The 26,590-nt window shown below is 45.6% G+C and overlaps 1 protein-coding gene across 1 annotated transcript; it reads left to right on the top strand.

Moving 5' to 3' along the window:
• Positions 1-222: 222 nt before the first annotated feature.
• On the top strand, positions 223-26,590 carry SKP1 (S-phase kinase associated protein 1). Its single transcript, XM_069763840.1, has 6 exons — positions 223-541; positions 19,222-19,318; positions 19,635-19,708; positions 22,019-22,162; positions 22,548-22,688; positions 25,418-26,590. Exons 2-6 carry the CDS (start codon positions 19,222-19,224, stop codon positions 25,451-25,453), a joined length of 492 nt encoding a protein of 163 aa, XP_069619941.1. The 5' UTR covers positions 223-541; the 3' UTR covers positions 25,454-26,590.

The following is a 26,590-nucleotide window of genomic DNA, read 5'->3' as shown; positions in this document are numbered from 1 at the left end:
CCTACCAACCACGATTGGCTGGCCAGTAAAGAGTTAACGCTGCTCCCGCTTGGCCCTCTGTGTCTCCGGCTTCTGCCGTTGTCAGAGACAATGCTCGGACTCCTGACGACAGTTGCCAGGCGAGAACCGAGCTGCTTCCCTGGATACTAGTTGGCGCCGCGCCTTCATTGGCTGGAATTCCTTTACGTAATAGGCGTCCTTCCTCCTTATTGGCTGTCATCTGTACAGCATTCTGCCTTGGCGCATGCAGTGTAGAATCCCAAAGACGCACAAGGAAAGTGCCCCAGATTCATCTGCCATATCCGGTTTCGCCGCCATTTTCTTGGAGGCCAATATTGCTGTTTGTTACCCAGAAGCTCCCGCGTTCCTGGAGACACAGCGTACAACAGTTATTTAGCTCTAGCACACAGGACATCGCTCGTTACAAAAGTCCCGCCTATCGCTGCCGCCTGGCTCGGGTGACGCAGCTCCCTAGGAGGTGGAGTAGTGTGGCCGGCAGGCAGCGGTGAGGCCTTGTGTCTGTTATCTGTGGACGAGCACGGTGAGTTCCTGGCTGAGGAGAACATTCCTCCTAGTAACGTCGTGTGTGGAGAGTGGCAGAGGCTGCGCTCCTTCTCCGGGGCCGCGGCTCATAGACGCAGACGGGCGGCGGGCCTGTGTCACCGAGCAGCCTGCCCTGGGGCTGCTCTCCTGGGTGACGCTACACTGGATGTGCCGACTCCTGCCCCGGGCGGTGATGCCCCTGCCGTCCGCCTGTAGCCCCGTGATAACCCCCTCAGTGCTGGGCCAGCTGTAACTTTTGCTCCCCCCCCTTCCATAACTGTATTATTCCTCCCCCCGCCATGACTGTATTACTTCCCCCCCCCCCTCCATGACTGTATTACTTCCCCCCCCCCCCCCCGCCATGACTGTATTACTTTCCTCCCCCCTCCATGACTGTATTACTTCCCCCCCCCCCTCCATGACTGTATTACTTTCCTCCTCCCCTCCATGACTGTATTACTTTCCTCCTCCCCCCCCTCCATGACTGTATTACTTTCCTCCTCCCCCCCCCTCCATGACTGTATTACTTTCCTCCTCCCCCCCCCCTCCATGACTGTATTACTTTCCTCCTCCCCCCCCCCTCCATGACTGTATTACTTTCCTCCTCCCCCCCCTCCATGACTGTATTACTTTCCTCCCCTCCCCTCCATGACTGTATTACTTTCCTCCCCTCCCCTCCATGACTGTATTACTTTCCTCCCCTCCCCTCCATGACTGTATTACTTTCCTCCCCTCCCCTCCATGACTGTATTACTTTCCTCCCCTCCCCTCCATGACTGTAATAATAATCTTTATTTATATAGCGCCAACATATTCCGCAGCACTTTACAGTTTAACAGTTTCAGACACAAAAGTCATAAGTAACAACGTTAACAATACAATAATTAAAGCAAAATAAGACGACCCTGCTCGTGAGAGCTTACAATCTACAATCAGGTGGGGGAGATACAAAGTACAGGTGTGTATTTACAATCATGGTCCAGCCATCTTCAGGGGTTGGGGATAGATGGAAGTAGTGAATGGGCTACACACACACACAAACATAAAATGACTTTGATTAGTGAACGTGATAGGCCGCTCTGAACAAATGTGTTTTGAGCGAGCGCCTAAAACTATGCAAATTATGGATGGTCCTAATATCTTGGGGTAGAGCATTCCAGAGGATTGGCGCAGCACGGGAGAAGTCTTGGATTCGGGAGTGGAAGGTACGGATTAGTGCAGAGGTTAGTCGAAAGTCATTTGCAGAGCGCAGTGGTCTGTTAGGCTGATAGACAGAAATGAGGGAGGAGATGTAAGGGGGTGCCGCACTGTGGAGAGCTTTGTGGGTGAGAACAAGTACTTTGAATTGTATCCTGTAATGAATGGGCAGCCAGTGTAACGACTGGCGAAGAGCGGACGCGTCCAAGTAACGATTAGCCAGATGGACGACCCTGGCTGCTGCATTAAGGATGGACTGGAGAGGGGAAAGTAGAGTGCGGGGGAGGCCAATTAATAGTGTTGCAGTAGTCCAGGCGGGAGTGGATCAGGGCGACAGTGAGGGTTTTAGTTGTCTCCATGGTGAGAAAAGGGCGGATTCTAGAGATGTTCTTTAGGTGTAAGCGGCACGAGCGGGCAAGAGATTGTATATGGGAGGTGAAGGAGAGATCGGAGTCAAACATAACACCCAGACAGCGCGCCTGCTGCCGGGGTGTTATTATGGTGCCATCCACGGAGAGGGAAATGTCAGATTTAGGGAGGTTAGTAGATGGTGGGAGCAGAAGAAGTTCAGTTTTGGAGAGGTTGAGTTTCAGATAGAGCGGACATGATGTTGGAGACTGCGGACAGACAGTCAGTGGCGTTCTGTAGTACAGCGGGGGTAAGGTCAGGGGATGACTTATATAGTTGTTATAGTTGTATTATTCCTCCCCCCGCCATGACTGTATTACTTTCCTTCCTCCCCCCTTTCATGACTGTATTATTCCTCCTCCCCCCCCCCGCCATAACTGTATTACTTTCCTTCCTGCCCCCTCCATGACTGTATTACTTTCCTCCCCCCCCCCCCCTCCGTGACTGTATTACTTTCCTCCCCTCCCCTCCGTGACTGTATTACTTTCCTCCCCTCCCCTCCGTGACTGTATTACTTTCCTCCCCTCCCCTCCGTGACTGTATTACTTTCCTCCCCTCCCCTCCGTGACTGTATTACTTTCCTCCCCTCCTCCGTGACTGTATTACTTTCCTCCCCTCCTCCGTGACTGTATTACTTTCCTCCCCTCCTCCGTGACTGTATTACTTTCCTCCCCTCCTCCGTGACTGTATTACTTTCCTCCCCTGCTCCCCCCCTCCTCCTTGACTGTATCACTTTCCTCCCTCATAGCTTATAATGGCAAGTTATAATCTTAGGGTACCGTCACACAGTGCAATTTTGATCGCTACGACGGCACGATTCGTGACGTTCGAGCGATATAGTTACGAGATCGCAGTGTCTGACACGCTCCTGCGATCAGGGACCCCGCTGAGAATCGTACGTCGTAGCAGATCGTTTGAAACTTTCTTTCGTCGTCTAGTGTCCCGCTGTGGCGGCATGATTGCATGGTGTAACATATATCGTATACGATGTGTGCATAGTAACCAACGGCTTCTACATCGCACATACGTCATGAAATTATCGCTCCAGCGTCGTAGATTGCAAAGTGTGACAGCAGTCTACGACGCTGGAGCGATATTGTTACGACGCTGGAGCGTCACGGATCGTACCGTCGTAGCGATGAAAATTGCACTGTGTGACGGTACCCTTAGCTGACGCTATTGTTTGCCCCTGTCCTGGAAAGTGTGTGTAGGAATTAAGTAGTCCCACTGTTCTCAGTGACACGGCGGGCTATGTCTGAAGATGACAAATATGTGGAACAAACATCTGGCAGGTATTTACTTTTTAATGTCTACGGGCAACTTCCATTGAGGGCTTGTTACTCCAACTCCCTGTCCGTCACAAGATGGCTGATTGGGACCAGAGCAGCATCGGGAAAGCTGCAGATAGCGGCTGCCAAGTAGAATACTAGGGGCAGGGAACTTACATTAGTGACTCCACTCTAGCACTGCAATAAGAAAATACTGCTGGAGAGGCAATTTATAGGACATAATCCTGCTTGATTGCTTGAAATATATCCTGTAATATTAGTATGTAATGAAATTGATGTTCTTCTATGAGGGGGAAGGGCGATGGTGCCAGTAAACGCATATATTGGCAACCAGACTGCTTGAATGCCACTGTCAGCGCTTGACAATGGCATCTAAATGGTTAAATGTGTCAGGTGGAGTGTTTTGGCCCCTGCCATTAGATCCAGGCTCAGCTCTTGAGCCTGCTACATAAATGTCCACCTGGTGCTATCCAGTTATGTGGCTGCTTGAGGGGAACACAAGTTTCTCATCATAAGAACTTACAATCTATATTGATGTCGTATGTCACACTTGGGGCATGGGGCCCAGCGATAAGTGCCAGGTAGAGTGCCCAGATGTTTATGAGCACCGCCGCTTTTCATACAAAATCCTCAAGTCATCTCAGATTAGTCTCCTGTTCCTGCAGCTGTTGGGACACACAGTTGGTTTCACTGTGTGTCCTTGTAGAAGCTTCGGCTCTCACACACTAGGTAATTGGAGGCATGCGATATCTTGTGGGCTTCTGGATTTATTATAACTCTTAAGTAAATCTGCTCACCTGACTACAGCATAAACTACATATACATTACATAGGTGTTCCACCTGGTGAAGCAGGGACACCTACTCTGATAAGTCTATATAAGCCTGATATTAAAGGGAACCTGTCACCCCCAAAATGGAAGGTGAGCTTAAGGCCCCTTAATAATAATAATCTTTATATAGCGCCAACATATTCCGCAGCGCTTTACAGTTTAACAGTTTCAAACACAAAAGTCATAAGTAACAACGTTAACAATACAATAATTAAAGCAAAATAAGACGACCCTGCTCGTGAGAGCTTACAATACCCCTTCACATTAAGCGACGCTGCAGCGATACCGACAACGATCCGTATCGCTGCAGCGTCGCTGGAGAGCTGTCACACAGACCGCTCTCCAGCGACCAACGATGCCGGTAACCAGGGTAAACATCGGGTAACTAAGCGCAGGGCCGCGCTTAGTAACCCGATGTTTACCCTGGTTACCATCCTAAAAGTAAAAAAAACAAACACTACATACTTACCTACCGCTGTCTGTCCTCCAGCGCTGTGCTCTGCACTCCTCCTGTACTGTCTGTGTGAGCACAGCGGCCCGAAAGCAGAGCGGTGACGTCGCCGCTCTGCTTTCCGGCTGACCGACGCTCACAGCCAGTACAGGAGGAGTGCAGAGCACAGCGCCGGGGGACAGACAGCATTAGGTAAGTATGTACTGTTTTTTTTTTTTTTACTTTTAGGATGGTCACCAGGGTAAACATCGGGTTACTAAGCGTGGCCCTGCGCTTAGTTACCCGATGTTTACCCTGGTTACCAGTGAAGACATCGCTGGATCGGTGTCACACACGCCGATCCAGCGATGTCCACGGGAGATCCAGCGACGAAATAAAGTTCTGGACTTTCTTCAGCGACCAACGATCTCCCAGCAGGGGCCTGATCGTTGGTCGCTGTCACACATAACGATTTTATTAACGATATCGTTGCTACGTCACAAAAAGCAACGATATCGTTAAAGGGAACCTGTCACCCCGTTTTTTGAGATTGAGATATAAATACTGTTAAATAGGGCCTGCGCTGTGCGTTACTATAGTGTATGTAGTGTACCCTGATTCCCCATGTATGCCGAGAAATACATTACCAAAGTCGGCGTTTTCGCCTGTCAATCAGGCTGGTCTGGTCAGGTGGGCGTGTTCACAGCGTTCTTTTCTTCCCCAGGTTTCCGTTGGTGGCGTAGTGGTGTGCGCATGTCCAAGGTCCGGATTCCCTGTGCCCACGTGAAGACACAGCGCGCGATCTGCGCTGTCATTCCTTTCATCGGTGCGGGCGGCCATCTTCCTGGGGCCGCGCGTGCGCAGATGTAGTGCTCTGCTGCACGGGGCTTCAGGAAAATGGCCGCGGGATGCCGCGCGTGCGCAGAAGAGATCGCGGCGGCCATTTTCCCAAAGCCGAGTTTGCATCTCGGCTTTGGGAAAATGGCCGCCGCGATCTCTTCTGCGCACGCGCGGCATCCCGCGGCCATTTTCCTGAAGCCCCGTGCAGCAGAGCACTACATCTGCGCACGCGCGTCCCCAGGAAGATGGCCGCCCGCACCGATGAAAGGAATGACAGCGCAGATCGCGCGCTGTGTCTTCACGTGGGCACAGGGAATCCGGACCTTGGACATGCGCACACCACTACGCCACCAACGGAAACCTGGGGAAGAAAAGAACGCTGTGAACACGCCCACCTGACCAGACCAGCCTGATTGACAGGCGAAAACGCCGACTTTGGTAATGTATTTCTCGGCATACATGGGGAATCGGGGTACACTACATACACCATAGTAACGCACAGCACAGGCCCTATTTAACAGTATTTATATCTCAATCTCAAAAAACGGGGTGACAGGTTCCCTTTAACAATATCGTTATGTGTGAAGGTACCTTAAGCCCACCGGCATCAGGGGCTTATCTACAGCATTCTGGAATGCTGTAGACAAGCCCCTGATGTATCCTAAAAGATGAGAAAGAGAGGTTAGATTATACTCGCCTACCTGGGCGGTCCGATCCGATGGGCATCGTGGTCCAGTCCAGGGCCTCCCATCTTCTTACAATGACGTCCGCTTCTTGCATTCACGCTGTGGCTCTGGCGCAGGCGTAATTTGTCTGTCTTGTTGAGGACAGAGCAAAGTACTGCAGTGCGCCGGGAAAGGTCCGAGAGGCCCAGCGCCTGCTCACCGCAGTACTTTGCTCTGCCGTCAACAGGGCAGACAAAGTACGCCTGTGCCGGAGCCGCGGCGTGAAGACCAGAAGAGGACGTCATCCTATGAAGATGGGAGGCCCGGGACCGGACCGCGATGCCCATCGGACCAGAACCGGACTGGGACCGCCCCTGGGTGAGTATAATCTAACCTGTTTTTCTCATCTTTCAGGATACATCGGGGGCTTATCTATAGCATTACAGAATGCTGTAGATAAGCCCCTGATGCGGGTGGGCTTAACTCGCCTTTTATTTTGGGGGTGACAGGTTCCCTTTAAAATTAGTAGCGAAGCTGGAGGCCGAAAATATTAGTTGTATTACTAGGCAGGAAAACTTTCAAAAGGTATTATACATCAATTCTGAGATTAATTTTTTCCAATAAATATAATATATATAGACTAGCTGAAGAGCCCGGCGTTGCCTGGGCATAGTAAATATCTGTGGTTAGTTATAGCACCTCCCGTCTCTTATTTTCCCATCATGCCTCTCATTTTCCCCCTCACTCCTCTCATTCCCCCCTAACACTTGTCATTTCGACCTCACACCTGTCATTTTCCGATCACTCCACTATTTTCCCTCACTCCTCTCATTTTGCACTCACACCTTTTCATTTTCACCTCACACCCCTCATTTTCACCTCAGTATATACATGTTTATCTCCCTTACATATAATATACACCTGTATGTCTTCTCTTGTATATAGTATATACCTGTATGCCATCTCCCCTGTAAATAGTATACACCTGCTGTACGTCATCTCCTCCTGTATATTGTATATACCCATGTGTCATCTCCTCCTGTATATATTATATACCTGTATGTCATCTCTTCTGTATATACTATATACCTGTCATTTCCTCCTATATATAGTATATACCTGTGTCATCTGCATATAGTATATACCTGTATGTCATCTCCCCTGTATATAGTATATACCTGCTGTATTGTCCTCTCCTCCTCTATACCTATGTGTCATCTCCTCTTTTATATAGCATATACCTGTATGTCATCTCCTCCTGTATATAGTATATACGTGTGTCATCTCCTCCTGTATATAGTATATACCTGTGTCATCTCCTCCTGTATATAGTATATATCTGTGTGTCATCTCCTCCTGTATTAGACCACGTTCACACTTTATTTGCTCATTTTTACCTCAGTATTTGTAAGCTAAATTGGCAGCCTGATAAATCCCCAGCCAACAGGAAGCCCTCCCCCTGGCAGTATATATTAGCTCACACATACACATAATAGACAGGTCATGTGACTGACAGCTGCCGTATTACCTATATGGTACATTTGTTGTTCCTGTAGGTTGTCTGCTTATTAATCAGATTTTTATTTTTGAAGGATAATACCAGACTTGTGTGTGTTTTAGGGCGAGTTTCATGTGTCAAGTTGTGTGTTCAGTTGCATGTGGCGACATGCATGTAGCGACTTCTGTGAGATGAGTTTTGTGTGGCGATATGTGTAGCAACTTTTTGTCGAGTTGCATGTGACAGGTTAGTGTTGCAAGTTGTGTGCAGCAAGTTTTGCGCATGGCGAGTTTTGTGTGGTGCGTTTTGAGTATGTGCAAGTTTTGTGAGGCAACTTTTGCATGTGTTGCAACTTTTGTGCATGTGACAATTTTTCCGCGTGTGCAAGTTTTGCGTGTGGCGAGTTTTCCATGAGATGAGTTTTGCACGTGTGGCGAGTTTTGCGTGAGCCTAGTTTTGCATGTGGCGAGTTTTGCGCTTGGCAAATTTTGAGCGGCAACTTTTGTGTTTCGACTTATGTGGCGAGGTTGGCGTGTGTGGTGAAATGTGTGCTGAGGGTGGTATGTGTTCAAGCACGTGGTAGTTTGTGGCGCCTTTTGTGTGTGTTCATATCCCCGTGTATGGTGAGTATCCCATGTCGGGGCCCCACCTTAGCAACTGTACGGTATATACTCTTTGGCGCCATCGCTCTCATTCTTTAAGTCCCCCTTGTTCACATCTGGCAGCTGTCAATTTGCCTCCAACACTTTTCCTTTCACTTTTTCCCCATTATGTAGATAGGGGCAAAATTGTTTGGTGAATTGGAAAGCGCGGGGTTAAAATTTCACCTCACAACATAGCCTGTGACGCTCTCGGGGTCCAGACATGTGACTGTGCAAAATTTTGTGGCTGTACCTGCGACTGTGCAGATGCCAATCACATACATGCATACATGCATACATACATACATACATACATACATACATACATACATACATACATACATACATACATACATACATACACATTCAGCTTTATATAATAGACTAGCTGAAGAGCCCGGCGTTGCCTGGGCATAGTAAATATCTGTGGTTAGTTATAGCACGTCACTTCTCTTATTTTCCCATTACGCCTCTCATTTTCCCAATCACATCTTTAATTTTCTCCCTCACTCCTCTCATTCCCGCCTAACACTTGTCATTTCGACCTCACATCTGTCATTTTCCGATCACTACACTATTTTCCCTCACTCCTCTCATTTTGCACTCACACCTTTTCATTTTCAACTCACACCTTTTCATTTTCACCTCACACCTCTCATTTTCACCTCAGTATACACGTTTGTCATCTCCCTTATATATAGTATACACCTGTATGTCATCTCCTGTATATAGTATATACCTGTATGTCATCTCCCCTGTATATAGTATATACCTGCTGTCATCTCCCCTGTATATAGTATATACCTGTATGTCATCTCCTCCTATATATAGTATATACCTGTATGTCATCTCCTCCTATATATAGTATATACCTGTATGTCATCTCCTTCTATATATAGTATATACCTGTATGTCATCTCCTCCTGTATATAGTATATATCTGTGTCATCTCCTCCTGTATATAGTATATACCTGTACAGGTCCTTCTCAAAAAATTAGCATATAGTGTTAAATTTCATTATTTACCATAATGTAATGATTACAATTAAACTTTCATATATTATAGATTCATTATCCACCAACTGAAATTTGTCAGGTCTTTTTATTGTTTTAATACTGATGATTTTGGCATACAACTCCTGATAACCCAAAAAACTTGTCTCAATAAATTAGCATATCAAGAAAAGGTTCTCTAAACGACCTATTACCTTAATCTTCTGAATCAACTAATTAACTCTAAACACATGCAAAAGATACCTGAGGCTTTTATAAACTCCCTGCCTGGTTCATTACTCAAAACCCCCATCATGGGTAAGACTAGCGACCTGACAGATGTCAAGAAGGCCATCATTGACACCCTCAAGCAAGAGGGTAAGACCCAGAAAGAAATTTCTCAACAAATAGGCTGTTCCCAGAGTGCTGTATCAAGGCACCTCAATGGTAAGTCTGTTGGAAGGAAACAATGTGGCAGAAAACGCTGTACAACGAGAAGAGGAGACCGGACCCTGAGGAAGATTGTGGAGAAGGACTGATTCCAGACCTTGGGGAACCTGAGGAAGCAGTGGACTGAGTCTGGTGTGGAAACATCCATAGCCATCGTGCACAGGCGTGTGCAGGAAATGGGCTACAGGTGCCGCATTCCCCAGGTAAAGCCACTTTTGAACCATAAACAGTGGCAGAGGCGCCTGACCTGGGCTACAGAGAAGCAGCACTGGACTGTTGCTAAGTGGTCCCAAGTACTTTTTTCTGATGAAAGCAAATTTTGCATGTCATTCGGAAATCAAAGTGCCAGAGTCTGGAGGAAGACTGGGGAGAAGGAAATGCCAAAATGCCTGAAGTCCAGTGTCAAGTACCCACAGTCAGTGATGGTGTTGGTCCACTGTGTTTCATCAAGGGCAGGGTCAATGCAGCTAGCTATCAGGAGATTTTGGAGCACTTCATGCTTCCATCGGCTGAAATGCTTTATGGAGATGAAGATTTCATTTTTCAGCACGACCTGGCACCTGCTCACAGTGCCAAAACCACTGGTAAATGGTTTACTGACCATGGTATTACTGTGCTCAATTGGCCTGCCAACTCTCCTGACCTGAACCCCATAGAGAATCTGTGGGATATTGTGAAGAGAAAGTTGAGAGACGCAAGACCCAACACTCTGGATGAGCTTAAGGCCGCTATTGAAGCATCCTGGGCCTCCATAACATCTCAGCAGTGTCACAGGCTGATTGCCTCCATGCCACGCCGCATTGAAGCAGTCATTTCTGCCAAAGGATTCCCGACCAAGTATTGAGTGCATAACTGAACATTATTATTTGATGGTTTTTTGTTTGTTATTAAAAAACACTTTTATTTGATTGGATGGGTGAAATATGCTAATTTATTGAGACAGGTTTTTTGGGTTATCAGGAGTTGTATGCCAAAATCATCAGTATTAAAACAATAAAAGATCTGACAAATTTCAGTTGGTGGATAATGAATCTATAATATATGAAAGTTTAATTGTAATCATTACATTATGGTAAATAATGAAATTTAACACTATATGCTAATTTTTTGAGAAGGACCTGTATGTCATCTCCTCCTGTATATAGTATATACCTGTATGTCATCTCCTTTATATAGTATATACCTGTGTCATCTCTCCTGTATATAGTATATATCTGTGTCATCTCCCCTGTATATAGTATATACCTGTGTGATCTCCTGTATTAGACCTCGTTAACACGTTATTTGCTCAGTATTTTTACCTCAGTATTTGTAAGATAAATTGGCAGCCTGATAAATCCCTAGCCAACAGGAAGCCCTCCCCCTGGCAGTATATATTAGCTCACACATACACATAATAGACAGGTCATGTGACTGACAGCTGCCGTATTTCCTATATGGTACATTTGTTGCTCTTGTAGTTTGTCTGCTTATTAATCAGAATTTTATTTTTGAAGGCTAATACCAGACTTGTGTGTGTGTTTTAGGGCGAGTTTCGTTTGTCAAGTTGTGTGTTGAGTTTTGTGTGGCAACATGCGTGTAGCAACTTTTTGTGTCGAGTTGCATGTGACAGGTTAGTGTAGTAAGTTGTGTGCAGCAAGTTTTGCGCATGGCGAGTTTTGCGCGTGGTGAGTTTTATGTCTGGTGCCTTTTGAGTATGTGCAAGTTTTGTGTGAGGCAACTTTTGCATGTGTTGCAAATTTTGTGCATATGGCAATTTTTCCACATGTGCAAGTTTTGCGTGTGGCGAGTTTTCCATGAGGTGAGTTTTGCACTTGTGGCGAGTTTTGCGTGAGCCTATTTTTTGCATGTGGCGAGTTTTGCGCGTGGTGAGTTTTGAGCGGCGACTTTTGTGTTTCGACTTTTATGTGGCGAGGTTGGCGTATGTGTGGTGAAATGTGTGCTGAGGGTGGTATATGTGTTCAAGCACGTGGTAGTGTGTGGCGCATTTTGTGTGTGTGTTCATATCCCCGTGTGGTGAGTATCCCATGTCGGGGTCCTACCTTAGCAACTGTACGGTATATACTCTTTGGCGCCATCGCTCTCATTCTTTAAGTCCCTCTTGTTCACATCTGGCAGCTGTCAATTTGCCTCCAACACTTTTCCTTTCACTTTTTCCCCATTATGTAGATAGGGGAAAAATAGTTTGGTGAATTGGAAAGCGCGGAGTTAAAATTTCACCTCACAACATAGCCTATGATGCTCTCAGGGTCCAGATGTGTGACTGTGCAAAATTTTGTTTCTGTAGCTGTGACGCCTCCAACACTTTTCCTTTCACTTTTTTCCCCATTATGTAGATAGGGGCAAAATTGTTTGGTGAATTGGAACACGCGGGGTTAAAATTTCGCCTCACAATATAGCCTATGACGCTCTCGGGGTCCACACACACACACACACACACACACACACACACACACACACACACACACACACACACACACACACACACACACACACACACACACACACACACACACACCTTTATATAGTAGATATATTTGCTTTTTAAAGGGGTTTTGGGCAGGGGAGGAAGAAGCAAAAGACAATACTGACATTACAGCAGGAGATCGCAGAGGATACATTTTGTGAGGTAAAATATTTTTTAAAAACAGTCAGTGAAATATTTTACCCCACAAAATGAATCCTCTGTGATCCCCTGCTGTAATGTCAGTATTGTCTTTTGCTTCCTCCCCTGCCCAGGAGATGTGGTATGCTCCGTACACCGTCAGACAGTCAATTTTTAAAATGAACTTTTGTTCGTGGGAAAACCCCTTTAATATGCCCGACTTCCTCTGCCTGTAGACACGTCACACATCTGCCGCCGGGATCAGCCAAATGATTCACTGCATCTGCGCGGAATTCATGCAGGAGCAGTAAATCAGACCGCCGCCATCTTTGTGCAGACAGATAGCAGCGGTCACATTAAAACTGCGCATGCGCCCCTCCTGTACAAGATGGCGGCAGTCAGTGAATCATTCGTCTGATCCCGGCGGCGTGTTCGCGACAGTGTTTCCACTGTTGGTACTGTGCAAGTGTGTGTGTGTGGTGTGACTGTTCCGCTGGTGGTACCGCGCAATAGGTTGGTACCAGCAGCAGTTTCCATATTGAGACACCCATCACTTGGGTGTCCCAATATGGCGGTTGGTGAACGTCCTCCGCTTGGAATTCTGGGATACGGTGACATCTGGAAGAACAGGAAATGAAAACATTAAAAGGCAATGATATGAATAGATACTGTTTCTGCACCAGGTAGCGGTCAGTCACAGGATAGTGGGCTGTTGGCTGCTACAACTGTAATCCGTGCCAGTGCTAGACTCACAGCTGTATGTCACTGTAGTAGGATTTTGCTGCCCCTTCTGCCGCAGGTCGCACCGTGTTGTCCATATGTAGGTGTATTCGGCACCTGCAGGGTGTATGTTATTTCTGTGACAATGGCATGCTCTGTGAACTCCAGACTATTGGCCTGGTATCCTGTGTGGGCGTCAGTGTATTTCTTCCTCTTCTGATGCCATGTGTGACCAGCTGTATAAAACAATCACCTTTACCCCCTTCCCCGCCCATCACGCTAGTATCAGATGGCTTTACTTTGTTACCACACTTATCAGATAACTTGCAACTCTTTATAAGAGGGGAACACTATTAACTTTGCACTTTTTTTTTTACCACTTTTCTCATTAGATGAAACCTAACCTGCAGAACGGATCTGTCCCCTGCCATTGGATTGGGCACTCGCTGGGGCTGAATAAGCTATGTGCTCTAAAAATTCTGATCCTAATTTTTGTAAAAATGGTGGGGGGGCCTTCATTAGATTTGTTTTGGACACATTTTTCCATGTAACTAATGGGCTGTGGCCTGTGACAGGAGCGGGGCTTAAATTGGAATCCTGTCTGCTCAAATTGTGCCAGTTTGCCGTAACTGTGACCTTAGGCCAAAATAAGCCAACTGCTATATGGTCTAGCCTCAGACTAGTCAATGTGTGACTAGATAAACTGCATGAACCACTGTGATACATCTGAGAATCACAAGTTAGAGACCCTAAATCTGCCATATTTGTATCACTTTGACTAAGTGGTACACCAGGCATGGCATAGTAAATCTGCCCCATTGTATGTTGTGGTTAAAGGGCTTGATTTTCCAGCAGGACAAAAGCAGAAAGCGTCACTCGCCACTGATGCATGAAAAATAAATATTGGATTCATGGTCATAAGGTATAACGGCGATAGGACGCTGCAGCTGTTTCATGTGTAACCTCTCCATCTAACCATGGATGAAGTGATGGCTGGATGAAGTCTGATTACACCTGAACCAGCTGTAGCTTCATGCCTGTAATATCCTATGACCATGCATGGAAAAGACATATTTTGGTAATCGCTGGGGTGTGACGCTTTTTACTTTTGTCCTGCTGGGTGAATCAGAGTTGGTTTTGTATCCAAGTCTAGCGCTTTCATATCTGACAAAAGCCTCTGAACGTGTGTGAAGGATATTGCCAATGTGTGTAAGGCTGGAGTCACACTCAGCGTATGAAAATACGGTCCTTATATTACGGCCGTAATACGCTGAAAAGTCCCCAAAATAGTGGTCCGTAGCTCCTCCGTAGGCAGTGTGTGTCAGCGTTTTTTGCGCATGGCATCCTCCGTATGTAATCCGTATGGCATCCGTACTGCAAGATTTTCTCGCAGGTTTGCAAAACCGACATACGGCTTATACAAGGGATCCATGTGTAAAAAAAAAAAAAAAAAAAAAAAAAAAAACCAAAACATATATACTGTGTGTATGTATGTATATGTGTGTATGTATATATCTCCAATATATCAGCAAATGAAGGCAGCACTCCAAATCCTCATGCAGGTAAGAATGTGACTTTTATTGAACCCACATCTCTGTGCGACGTTTCGGCTCACACTGAGCCTTTTTCAAGCAGTGAGTGTCATTAACAATGGTGCTTTTATAGGCATAATCTACATACATTTGCATATTTCATTGGTCATTAAGCATAAATACATGTATACATACATAGATCAACAATTGTGTAAAAAAAATCTCATATGTGCAATCCATATCTCATAAAGTGCATAGTGCCAAAGTGCTAATAAGCTCCAACATCTTCACTATTGTTTTGATCATTTCATACATATTTCTTTTCAATAGACATCTCTCTCATAATATATCTTATGTTTGTTTATATTCCTTACCCCACCATACATCGGTCAAAACCACATGAAGGACGCTACATCTACCATTCTCGGCGTCTTCTCTCCTCTACTGCGCATGTCACTGCGTCATTTCTCTGTCATAGGCTGCCGGCCAATCCCAGCCCTTCCCTAGTCAGTTTCTCTTGGCGCATGCGCACTCGCCGCTCGTCAGCGCCGGGACGCCATCTTGAATGTGGCAAGATGCGTCTCTCAACGCCAGGCGCCCAGCCACTTTCAGTTTTTTAATCCCTATGCTGCGGTACATCTATTTCAGTTGTGAGATGTATCTCCAACTATATATTCTATTGATAGATAGTCTCTGTTACAATGTGGTTTTGCACTCTGACATACTGGATGACACCCTATTCAGGCCACATCCATTTGTCAATGTCCCTCCCATTTGACATTCTCTATAATATAACGCTGGGAGCGTCACTCTGTCCGAAGCCTTTATAGACTGCGCAGGCGCAAGCACCGGCGCAGTCTGGGCCTAACAGTGACGCTCCCGGGAGATAGCGGTATGCGTTCACACTGAACGCACACCGCGATCTCCAACAGAGAAGCAGGGACCGCCAGGAGGGTGAGTATCGCCTATATTCACCTGTCCGGCGTTCCATCGCTGAGCGCCGCCATCTTCCCGGTCTTCGGCCTGTGACCTTCAGTTCAGAGGGCGCGATGACGCGCTTAATGCGCGCTGGCGCCGCCCTCTGACTGAACAGTCACAGCCAGGAGACCGGGAAGATGGCGGCGCCCAGTGATGGAACGCCGGACAGGTGAATATAGTAAGTGCTGGGGGGCCTGAGCTGGCGGCGATACCGGCACCTGACCCCCACAGCGCGCCGGTGTCCCCGCCTGCTCAGGCCCCCGGATGGGTGCAGCACATGACAGGATGGGGGACGCAGGATGGGGGACGCAGGATGGGGGACGCAGGATGGGGGACGCAGGTGACAGGATGGGGGACGCAGATGACAGGATGGGGACGCAGGATGGGGACGCAGGATGGGTGCAGCACATGACAGGATGGGGACGCAGGATGGGTGCAGCACATGACAGGATGGGGACGCAGGATGGGTGCAGCACATGACAGGATGGGGGACGCAGGATGGGTGCAGCACATGACAGGATGGGGGACGCAGGATGGGTGCAGCACATGACAGGATGGGGGACGCAGGATGGGGGACGCAGGATGGGTGCAGCACATGACAGGATGGGGGACGCGGGACGCCGGATGGGTGCAGCACATGACAGGATGGGGGACGCAGGATGGGTGCAGCACATGACAGGATGGGGGACGCAGGATGGGTGCAGCACATGACAGGATGGGGGACGCAGGATGGGTGCAGCACATGACAGGATGGGGGACGCAGGATGGGGGACGCAGGATGGGTGCAGCACATGACAGGATGGGGGACGGGGGACGCAGGATGGGTGCAGCACATGACAGGATGGGGGACGCAGGATGGGTGCAGCACATGACAGGATGGGGGACGCAGGATGGGTGCAGCACATGACAGGATGGGGGACGCAGGATGGGTGCAGCACATGACAGGATGGGGGACGCAGGATGGGTGCAGCACATGACAGGATGGAGACCATATACCAAATAAATATATATATATCTTCATACAGCGCGAGATGGCTATAAAGCCGGTAATTCATATCCCCTTTTTTTTTTGCATATTCCACACTACTAATGTTAGTAGTGTGTATATGCAAAATTTGGCCATTCTAGCTATTAAATTAAAGGGTTAAATAACGGGAAAAATTGGCGTGGGCTCCCGCACAATTTTCTCCGCCAGAGTAGTAAAGCCAGTGACTGAGGGCAGATATTAATAGCCTGGAGAGGTTCCACGGTTATTGCCCCCCCACCCCCCTGGCTAAAAACACCTGCCGCCAGCCACCCCAGAAAAGGCACATCTGTAAGATGCGCCTATTCTGGCACTTGGCCACTCTTCCCATTCCCATGTAGCGGTGGGATATGGGGTAATGAAGGATTAATGCCACCTTGCTATTGTAAGGTGACATTAAGCCAAATTAATAATGGAGAGGCGTCAATTATGACACCTATCCATTATTAATTCAATACTAGTAAAGGGTTAAAAAAACACATTATTAAAAATTATTTTAATGAAAAAAATCACAAAGGTTGTTGTAATATTTTATTCTACGCTCAATCCACTCACCTGAAGACCCTCGATCTGTAATTTAAAAAAAATAAAAATAAACCAACAATATCCATACCTTCCGAAGATCTGTAACGTCCAACGATGTAAATCCATCTAAAGGGGTTAAAATATTTTGCAGCCACGAGCTCCACTAATGCAGCTGCTCCTGGCTGCAAAACCCCGGAGAATGAAGGTAAAGTAGGTCAATGACCTATATTTACCTTCATTTGCGGTGAGGCGCCCTATGCTGGTTGTCCCTAGATCGTGGGAACTTTCCTAGAAAGCTCCCAGGCTCGCGTTCATAAGAGGGCGCCCTCTGCTGGTTGTCCTCATATGAACTCGAGCCTGGGAGCTTTCTAGGAAAGCAAGGTGACACTAGTATTGAATTAATAATGGATAGGTGTCATAATTGATGCCTCTCCATTATTAATTAGGCTTAATGTCACCTTACAATAGCAAGGTGGCATTAATCCTTCATTACCCCATATCCCACCGCTACACGGGAATGGGAAGAGAGTGGCCAAGTGCCAGAATAGGCGCATCTTACAGATGTGCCTTTTTCTGGGGGGCTGGGGGCAGATGTTCTTAGCCAGGGGGGGGGGGGGGGGGGCGGCGGCAATATCCATGGACCCTCTCCAGGCTATTAATATCTGCCCTCAGTCACTGACTTTACTACTCTGGCGGAGAAAATTGCACGGGAGCCCACGCCAATTTTTTCCGCCATTTAACCCTTTAATTTAATAGCTAAAACGGCCAAATTTTGCACATACACACTACTAACATTAGTAGTGTGGAATATGCAAAAAAAATGGGGATATGAGATGGTTTACTGTATATAAACCAGGTCTCATATCATGTCGGGTTTAGGAAGGAGAAAGCAAAAGTCGGTAATTGAATTACCGGCTTTAAAGCTATCTAGCGCTGGATGAAATAATAATATATATACATATATGTGTCTCACTGATATATATACATACACACCTATTCTAATGTAAGCTGTCAGTGTGATTTTACTGTACACCGCACTGAATTGCCGGCTTTTCTCTCTAACACCGCTGCGTATTTCTCGCAAGTCACACTGCTGGTCCGTGTGTAATCCGTATTTTTGGGGCTTCCATAGACTTTCATTGGCGTTTTATTTGCGCAATACGGTGACAAACGCAGCATGCTGCGATTTTCTACAGCCGTAGAAAGCCGTATAATACTGATCAGTAAAATACGGCAGATAGGAGCAGGGGCATAGAGAATAATTGGGACGTTTGTTTTGTGAGTTTTACGGACTTATTTTCTGCGCTCATACGTCCGTAAAACTCACTGACGCTGGCCTAAGAGCAGGGCCAGTGTTTTCTATTGAAACGTTTTAGAGGGGTTGTCCAACTACATACCAATACCCCTTTTGAAAGCCCCAAGGGTGGTGTAAAAATAAAATAAAAAAAACAGAAAAAAAGCATTATTTATGCTCAGACAAAATGTGAGGTCTTGTCAAAGGTTGTAGCAGTCTTGTGATGCTCATGCTGCATGTTGATGCCAGGAGAATGGTGGGGGAGACAGCATGTATTGCCCATCTATTGATGCCAGAACTAATCCCATAGATTTCTGCTGGATTGTTCTCTGCACTTGTTAATGGGCTGTGCAAGTAAAAGAGCTGAACCAGAAGGTGTCAAGTTCATTTCTGCTTTTCAGTTTTCATGGATGGAATAAGTTATGTTCTCATAGAATCCTTTTGCATCAACAGATGATGTGTGATATTGCAGGGTAATAGTTCTACATTGGGCAAACGAAAATCTCACGGCAGATTTATTTTTATGGAGGTTGTCTGGTCCTCCTGTGTCCAGACCTTGTGGGCCCCATAATATTAGTGGTGTGAGAACTTTGGCCCATGAGGAGTAGACACGTGGACTAGAGAATCTAGAAAGCTGACTTATTCACAGAAACTTTTTAGTTTTTGATTCATCTTACTTTTGTTGGATAGAGCCAATCAGAGTAGTAATAATTGCTTTCAGTTCCAGGAAACCATAACTTGTGACTCTTGTTCCACAGATGCCTTCAATAAAATTGCAGAGCTCTGATGGTGAGATCTTCGAAGTAGATGTAGAAATTGCAAAGCAATCTGTCACCATCAAGACCATGCTGGAAGGTGAGTTCAGAGCATGTCATGCTAGCTATCTGTACTCATCTGGTGTATCGTGGCTCGTGGAAAAAGATGCCGATACTGCAGCATCGTTCACTATAAATCATATGATGCTTTCTATTACCATGTGATTTATTTATTTATTTTTTGTCCTGTTATGAAAAAATAAATCCAGGCCTCTTATATAAAATACTATATTTGTATGGCAGTTTCCCCGAAGTATTGCAGAGGAGAAACGCACCAAACGTATACATCTGAATGGTTCTGTAAGTGATCTGCATTGTATCTTTCAAATGACTTGATCTTTCCGCTCTTTCTTCAGATCTGGGCATGGATGATGAGGGGGATGATGATCCTGTGCCACTTCCTAATGTTAATGCAGCGATTCTCAAAAAGGTAAATGTTACTATTGCGTTCACTAGAGACCTCAAATATAATCTTTGTAGTGGCCCATAAGTGTCTAAGTGTGTGGGCCATTTTTGAAACCTTTATTATATTCTATATAGATCTGTGTGGTGATATTGATCCACACCAGGGCTCCATTAAGACATCGCTTAAAAACCTGACGGGTATAAAACAAGAGTACAGTATGTCCGAGCCATCAGATCTCTGCTCAGAAGAAAGGCTAGACGTACAGTAGCATATATCCAATTGTAAAGAAAATATATCTGCATAATTCACAGTGGCCATGTATCTGATTAAGAATCGTTCCCTCTACTATGCACATGGAAAAGGTCTGCCGACACTTGTACCCCGACGAGACCATAAGAACATTTTTCACCTGGCTGGTGAATACAGCACAGAAAATCTTTCCACTTAGAGGAGCATCATTTTTTGCACATGGTTGTAGGAATGTAAATCAATTTTTATTTATTTTTTGTTATATATAATTTTTATGGACAGAGCGCACCAAAATCACTGTCATGTAATGTATAAATTTTCTTATTCTGCTGGGTGCCTTAATTTTGTTCTGCTCTGTGTGCGTGTACTTTTTGCCCGCTGTGTCGCCGTCCAATCGTGGAAAAAGTGTACGCCCACAGTTTTCACCTTAATGAATTCCCATTGAGGTTAGGAACCTTAACAGCATGATCACAGAAGGATTTCTCACGTGACCACTCTGACAATGTCTCCTTTCCACTTGGCAACACAAACACATATATATTATATTCTTAGAATATTTCTCCGGTACATTGTATGGTAAAATAAATGGTACTGTATCCTTCAAAATTACAATTCATTCAACTTACAACAAGCACTCATGTGTCTGTTGTCCGAAAAATGTAAGTTATGGCTGTTGGAATAAGATGAGTGGGGGGCGAAGATCAAAAAACGAAAGTATTGGCTCAGGCTTATGTTAGCAATGACACCACATCCAGAATCTTGTCTCTCCTAAAGGTACCTTCACACAATGATTTCGTTAACTATATCGTTGCAACGTCACGCTTTTTGTGACGTAGCAACGATCCCGCTAACGATCTCGTTATGTGTGACAGCGACCAACGATCAGGCCCCTGCTGGGAGATCGTTGGTCGTGGGGAATGATCAGGATCTTTTTTTTGGTCGCTGATCACCCACTGTCATTGTATCCAGGGTAAATATCGGGTTACTAAGCGCAGGGCCGCGCTTAGTAACCCGATATTTACCCTGGTTACCATTGTAAAAGTTAAAAAAAAAAAAAAAAGTACATGCTCACATTCCGATGTCTGTCACATCCCCTGCCGTCAGCTTCCCTGCACTGACTGTCAGCGCCGGCCGTAAAGCAGAGCACAGCGGTGACGTCACCGCTGTGCACTGCTCTGCTTTACGACCGACGCTGACAGTCAGTGCAGGGAAGCTCTCGGCCGGAGCGCGTGCATTAGCAGCGCTCCTGCCGAAAGCAGTTTTAACCCTGTGGACGCCGGGGGATGTGACAGACATTAAAATGTGAGCATGTACTGTTTGTTTTTTTTTTGTTTTTTTTTTTTTACTTTTACAATGGTAACCAGGGTAAATATCGGGTTACTAAGCGCGGCCCTGCACTTAGTAACCTGTTTACCCTGGTTACCCGGGTGCTGCAGGGGGACTTCGGCATCGTTGAAGACAGTTTCAACAATGCCGAAGTCTTTCCCCTGATCGTTGGTCGCTGGAGAGAGCTGTCTGTGTGACAGCTCCCCAGCGACCACACAACGACTTACCAATGATACGACCTGGCCGTGATCGTTGGTAAGTCGTTTAGTGTAACGGTACCTTTAGTTTTCGCTGAGCCTGGAACCTTCACTTTATATGATCAAGTTTAGATATCTCCATGATTCACTCAGAGATTGTAGTGTGAGCTGTGATAAGTGATTCTCACACGGTTCTGTTTGTACGGATCCGTGTCTCCAGCTGAGCTTCTGTGGGTCAGTTTGTGCCACCATTATGTTCAATGCCAGAAGTGCATGTGTTGTGGTGGGGGGTCACTATAATCCGGGCATACAACAGTCTGGGTATTTAAGACATGGATCAGCACACAGGCTGCAATTAGTTGGAAATGGCCCCATTGTGTAGGATGCACTTGCTAAAATGAGACCTGCCGTTGCTGGATTTTTATCCCCACTAGGCTCCCTGACTGTGGGGAAAGTGTCATCTGTTTTGTAAGAGGGAACGCTGGGTGTTTTTTTTTTTTTTTTGTCAGCTCAGCAATTTATGCTTCATCATTTTGAGTCGCTTATTTTGTACTGTTTGCAGGTTATCCAATGGTGCACCCATCACAAAGATGACCCTCCCCCACCCGAGGATGATGAGAACAAGGAGAAGAGGACAGATGATATTCCTGTATGGGACCAGGAATTTCTTAAAGTAGACCAAGGAACTCTATTTGAACTTATCCTGGTGAGTAATCTTTGCCTGCATTTTTGAGATTTTGATGCCATGTCTTGGATGCCAACTATGATGAAATATAACAACTTAGTAAGTAAAGGAGTTCTCTGCTTTCGATGACCCCAGCTTATTAAAAGGGTCCCATGTTGATAGATAAATCAAAGTGTCCCCCATTGGGACCCCCTTTTCTCATCTGAAATCTTTGGAGAAATTTTGTGAAAAGTGACTTCTGCAAATTCCAGAATGAGGATGTCTTTCTAGATGCTCTTTCTGCGCAAGAGATTAAAGTTCAGAACAGTCCTCCCTCGTGTATTTACCGAGGTCGTGTAGCAGAAGACTTGGGTAAAGATTTTGCCGTATAACGTATTCTGAGTTACTATTTTTTTTTTTTTTCCAGGCTGCCAACTATTTGGATATTAAAGGACTGCTTGATGTAACATGCAAAACCGTGGCAAACATGATTAAAGGCAAGACGCCAGAAGAAATTCGGAAGACCTTTAATATTAAAAACGACTTTACTGAAGAGGAAGAGGCACAGGTAACTTGTTTGTGAATATAGTGAGATTACAGTGAGGCATTATGTGATGCCCATGGCTAAAGAGCTCTGCCCCAACCAATAAAGCCGCCTTTTCATAGAGCCAGAAAAAGTAGCACTTAAAGACTTGGTTCTTAATGGCTTTATTCCTAGGTTACAAAAGCTTTATCGTAGTTATCATGGAGTAAAATTTTAATAGATCAAGGGGGTTAAATAGGCTTCCAACAGCTGCATGGCATTTATTACAGGAGGAAGTAAAGGATTGACATGTAATCTGGATTTTTTTTTTTTTTTTTTTTTGGGGGGGTACAAGAAGAATATTGACAGTTTTTCATTAGCGTCTTGATTTCAATTTTCTTTCAGTTTTGGTCCCTATCTGTTTTTAGCATTGATTTTTCTCCCGTGAAACAATAATTTCTGCGCTTCTTCGGCACATTAAAGAAGCTGGTCAAGTCCTTATTTATGTCCTTATTGATGTTCCTTCACTGCTGTATAGCATAGAAATATTCAGCCTTGCATTGCCTGCCAGTCTTGTAACAGTCACATGACCACTGCAGCTAATCCGCTACCATTGATCGGCCACAGTCTTCACAATTCTGTTTGTGTTCTTCCTGTTAGACCAAATTACTCAGGTTTGTGAATGGCTCCATACACTATAATCCGTATCTGTTCTGTGAAAAACAAGGCTAGCATATTTAAAGGGGGTTTTCCCCACTAACAAAGTGACTTTACTCAATAGATCTTAGAATAATAACTTCCACAATTGGATGTCTTTAAAAAAAAAAAAAAAAAAGTCCCTGTGCTGAGAATCTTATAAAAGTGTGCTATGTAATGGCTTTGTCTGCCTGTGCAGGATCATGGTCTGATCATACCACAGCTCCTGGGCAGGAGGAAGCAAAAGAAAAAATGCAGATATTACAGCAGTGAATCACAAACTATTTTTTCTTTGCGGTAAAACATTTTTTAAAAAGTCAGGAAAATGCTTTAGTTTACAAAACAATCAGCTGTGATCCCATGATGCTGTCTGTATACTCTTTCGCGTCCTTCCCTCCCAGGAGGATGATGAGGATCTTTATTATTATTTATTATTATAGCACCATTTATTCCATGGTGCTTTACATGTGAGCAGGGGTGAACATAATAAAAACAAGTACAATCTTAAACACTACAAGTCATAACTGGTACAGGAGGAGAGAGGACCCTGCCCGCCAGGGCTCACAATGGGACAAGGGATGGGTGAGAATACAGTAGGCGAGGGTAGAGCTGGTCATGCAGCGGTTTAGTCGATCGGTGGTTACTGCAGGTTGTAAGCTTGTCGGAAGAGGTGGGTCTTCAGGTTCTTTTTGAAGGTTTCGATGGTAGGCGAGAGTCTGTGTTGTGGTAGAGGGTTCCAGATTAGGGGTGATACGCGAGAGAAATCTTGTATTCGATTGTGGGAAGAGGAGATAAGAGGGGAGTAGCGTAGGAGATCTTGTGAGGATCGAAGGTTGCGTGCAGGAAAGTACCGGGAGAGGAGGTCACAGATGTATGGAGGAGACAGGTTGTGGATGGCTTTGTATGTCATGGTTAGGGTTTTGTAGTGGAGTCTCTGGGCAATGGGGAGCCAGTGAAGGGATTGACAGAGGGGAGAGGCCGGGGAATAGCGGGGGGACAGGTGGATTAGTCGGGCAGCAAAGTTTAGAATAGATTGGAGGGGTGCGAGAGTGTTCGAGGGGAGGCCACAGAGCAGGAGGTTGCAGTAGTCAAGGCGAGAGATGATGGGGGCATGGACTAGGGTTTTTACTGATTCATGTTGAGGAATGAACAGATTCGTGAAATATTTTTGAGTTGAAGTGGAAAGGGATTGGATATGTTTAGTTTGTACACATTATCATCGCTGTCCCCGATGGGGCTCACAATCTAGAATCCCTATCAACAGGGTGTCAAACTGCATTCCTTGAGGGCCGCAAACCATGCGTGTTTTCAAGATTTCCTTAGCTTTGCACAAGGTGCTGTAATCATTATGTGTGTAGGTGATTAAATTATCACCTGTGCAGTACAAGGAAATCCTGAAAACATGACCTGTTTGCAGCCCTTGAGGAATGCAGTTTGACACCTCTGCTATCAGTATGTCTTTGGAATGTGGGAGGAAACTGGAGAACGCAGAGGAAACCCACGCAAACACAGGGACAACTTGCAGATGTTGTCCTTGGTGGGGTTTGAACCCAAGGCTGCAGTGCTAACCACTGAGCCACTGTGCTGCCCATTATCTCAGCACAGGAACAATTTATTTATTTATTATTCTAAGATGTGTTGCTTAAAATCTAATTTAAAATGTATTTTTGTTTGTGGGAAAACCCCTTTAAGTGAAACAGTGATTTGGTTGAGTACATTGGAGCAGCATGTACTTGTGTTGGTGCAAAGGGTCCATTGTATTAAAGATTATGGTGTATACTGATGTATTGCTGATAAAGGGGTGTTCCAAGCCTTTACCATTTAGGTCAGTACCAGATTAGTGAAGATTGGACTCCCAAAACCTCTACCGATCACATGAGTAAGGGGGCATGGTGCACAGAGCGCCATACTGTGTAGTGGCTGTAAATGGTACTGTGGCTCTCTGAAACCGTTGGTAATGGTGCATCTCATGATGGTCTGATCAGATGAGCCCCTGAGAGCAAACACTAGCTTTTGTAATTGCATCCCATGAGCATTTTAATAATTTATTTAATGCCATTACGCTCTTTCTGTTTTAGGTACGCAAAGAGAACCAGTGGTGTGAAGAGAAATGAACCGCTGTGCCTCTCGTCACTAGAACACTGTAAGAATCGTTCCAAATAGTTGCACTGCTCTGTTTATAATAGACAATTCAGCAGCTTCTCATATTAGCAGCAGGGCGTTTTGCTGCATGTTGTGTCCTATATAAATATTTTTTCTTTTTTGAGTAACAATTCCTCTCCTTAAACTGTGTTTTTACCATTGTATTCTGTTGTGACTTCCTATAAACTATAATGACTCTGATCTGTGTGCTGTGAAGACAGAAGATGCGATGCTCTCCTCGCCAAGAGATTGCGGACTGCTCCACTATATGCGGCCATGATGTAAGCGGCGGAGCAGGTCTGAGCTGCATGACGCCACAGCAGGGAACACAACAGTGGATCTTCATTAGACCACATATCACCAGATGTGAATGGAGTTTGCAGGAGTGCTGCTGTTTTTTCATTTTTAGTAAATTTGCTTAGACACATTGGCCTTCACATCAGTTGTCAGTTTATTTATTTAACTTTTTGCTGGTGCTTTTGGGAAAATACCAGTTTGGACTGACTTCTTTTGCTCGTTAGAGTGGAAATTATAACCCTATTAACAGGTATTCCCATGTTAAACCTGATGGTATATCGCGAGGCTGTAGTGCTGCGGCCCCTACGCTGTCCATACACCGAGCCACCTGGCTGTGCAGGGAACTGCAGCACCGATCCATTCAAGTGACGACGCTAGCTGCAGGTTCCTGCAGATTCGGGTGCAGGCGGAGCCCTTATGACACAAACCATTGCTGGGAATGCAGCACTAGAACCCACTGACAAGATATGGGAATACTGTCTAAAGAAATGTTCTGCTATGCTGGTATATTACAAAGTTTCCCATAGACTGCAATTTGAAGACAAATGCTAACGTTTCTGCTCTTTGTTGGAAGATTTATGAATTGGGAGCTTGGCTAGAAAAGCTTAAGTGACGTGCTCAGTTACTTAATTTACTCCTGTGAAGCTGACAATGACATGCTGATCAGGCTCCGCACCTCCACCTAACAGATCTGTGCAACCTCCTCTAGCTTCTATATATGCATATGTTGTGTTGTTTTCAGTGTTCATTATACTTTTTAATCTGTATTAAAGAGCAGGTTTAAACTTTCCTAATAAATCAGATTTAAAGGA

This window comes from Ranitomeya imitator, chromosome 4 (genome assembly GCF_032444005.1).
Source record: "Ranitomeya imitator isolate aRanImi1 chromosome 4, aRanImi1.pri, whole genome shotgun sequence".
NCBI classification, from domain to species: Eukaryota; Metazoa; Chordata; class Amphibia; order Anura; family Dendrobatidae; genus Ranitomeya; species Ranitomeya imitator.
This window is presented reverse-complemented; position numbering and strand designations above follow the sequence as displayed.

Bases quoted from the DNA above. Each gene is read 5' to 3' on its own strand.
- SKP1 (XM_069763840.1), top strand. From the start codon at position 19,222: ATGCCTTCAATAAAATTGCAGAGCTCTGATGGTGAGATCTTCGAAGTA. The intron at 22,163-22,547 runs GTGAGTAATCTT...TTTTTTTTCCAG, and splicing joins CTCTATTTGAACTTATCCTG to GCTGCCAACTATTTGGATAT. The intron at 22,689-25,417 runs GTAACTTGTTTG...TTTCTGTTTTAG, and splicing joins CTGAAGAGGAAGAGGCACAG to GTACGCAAAGAGAACCAGTG.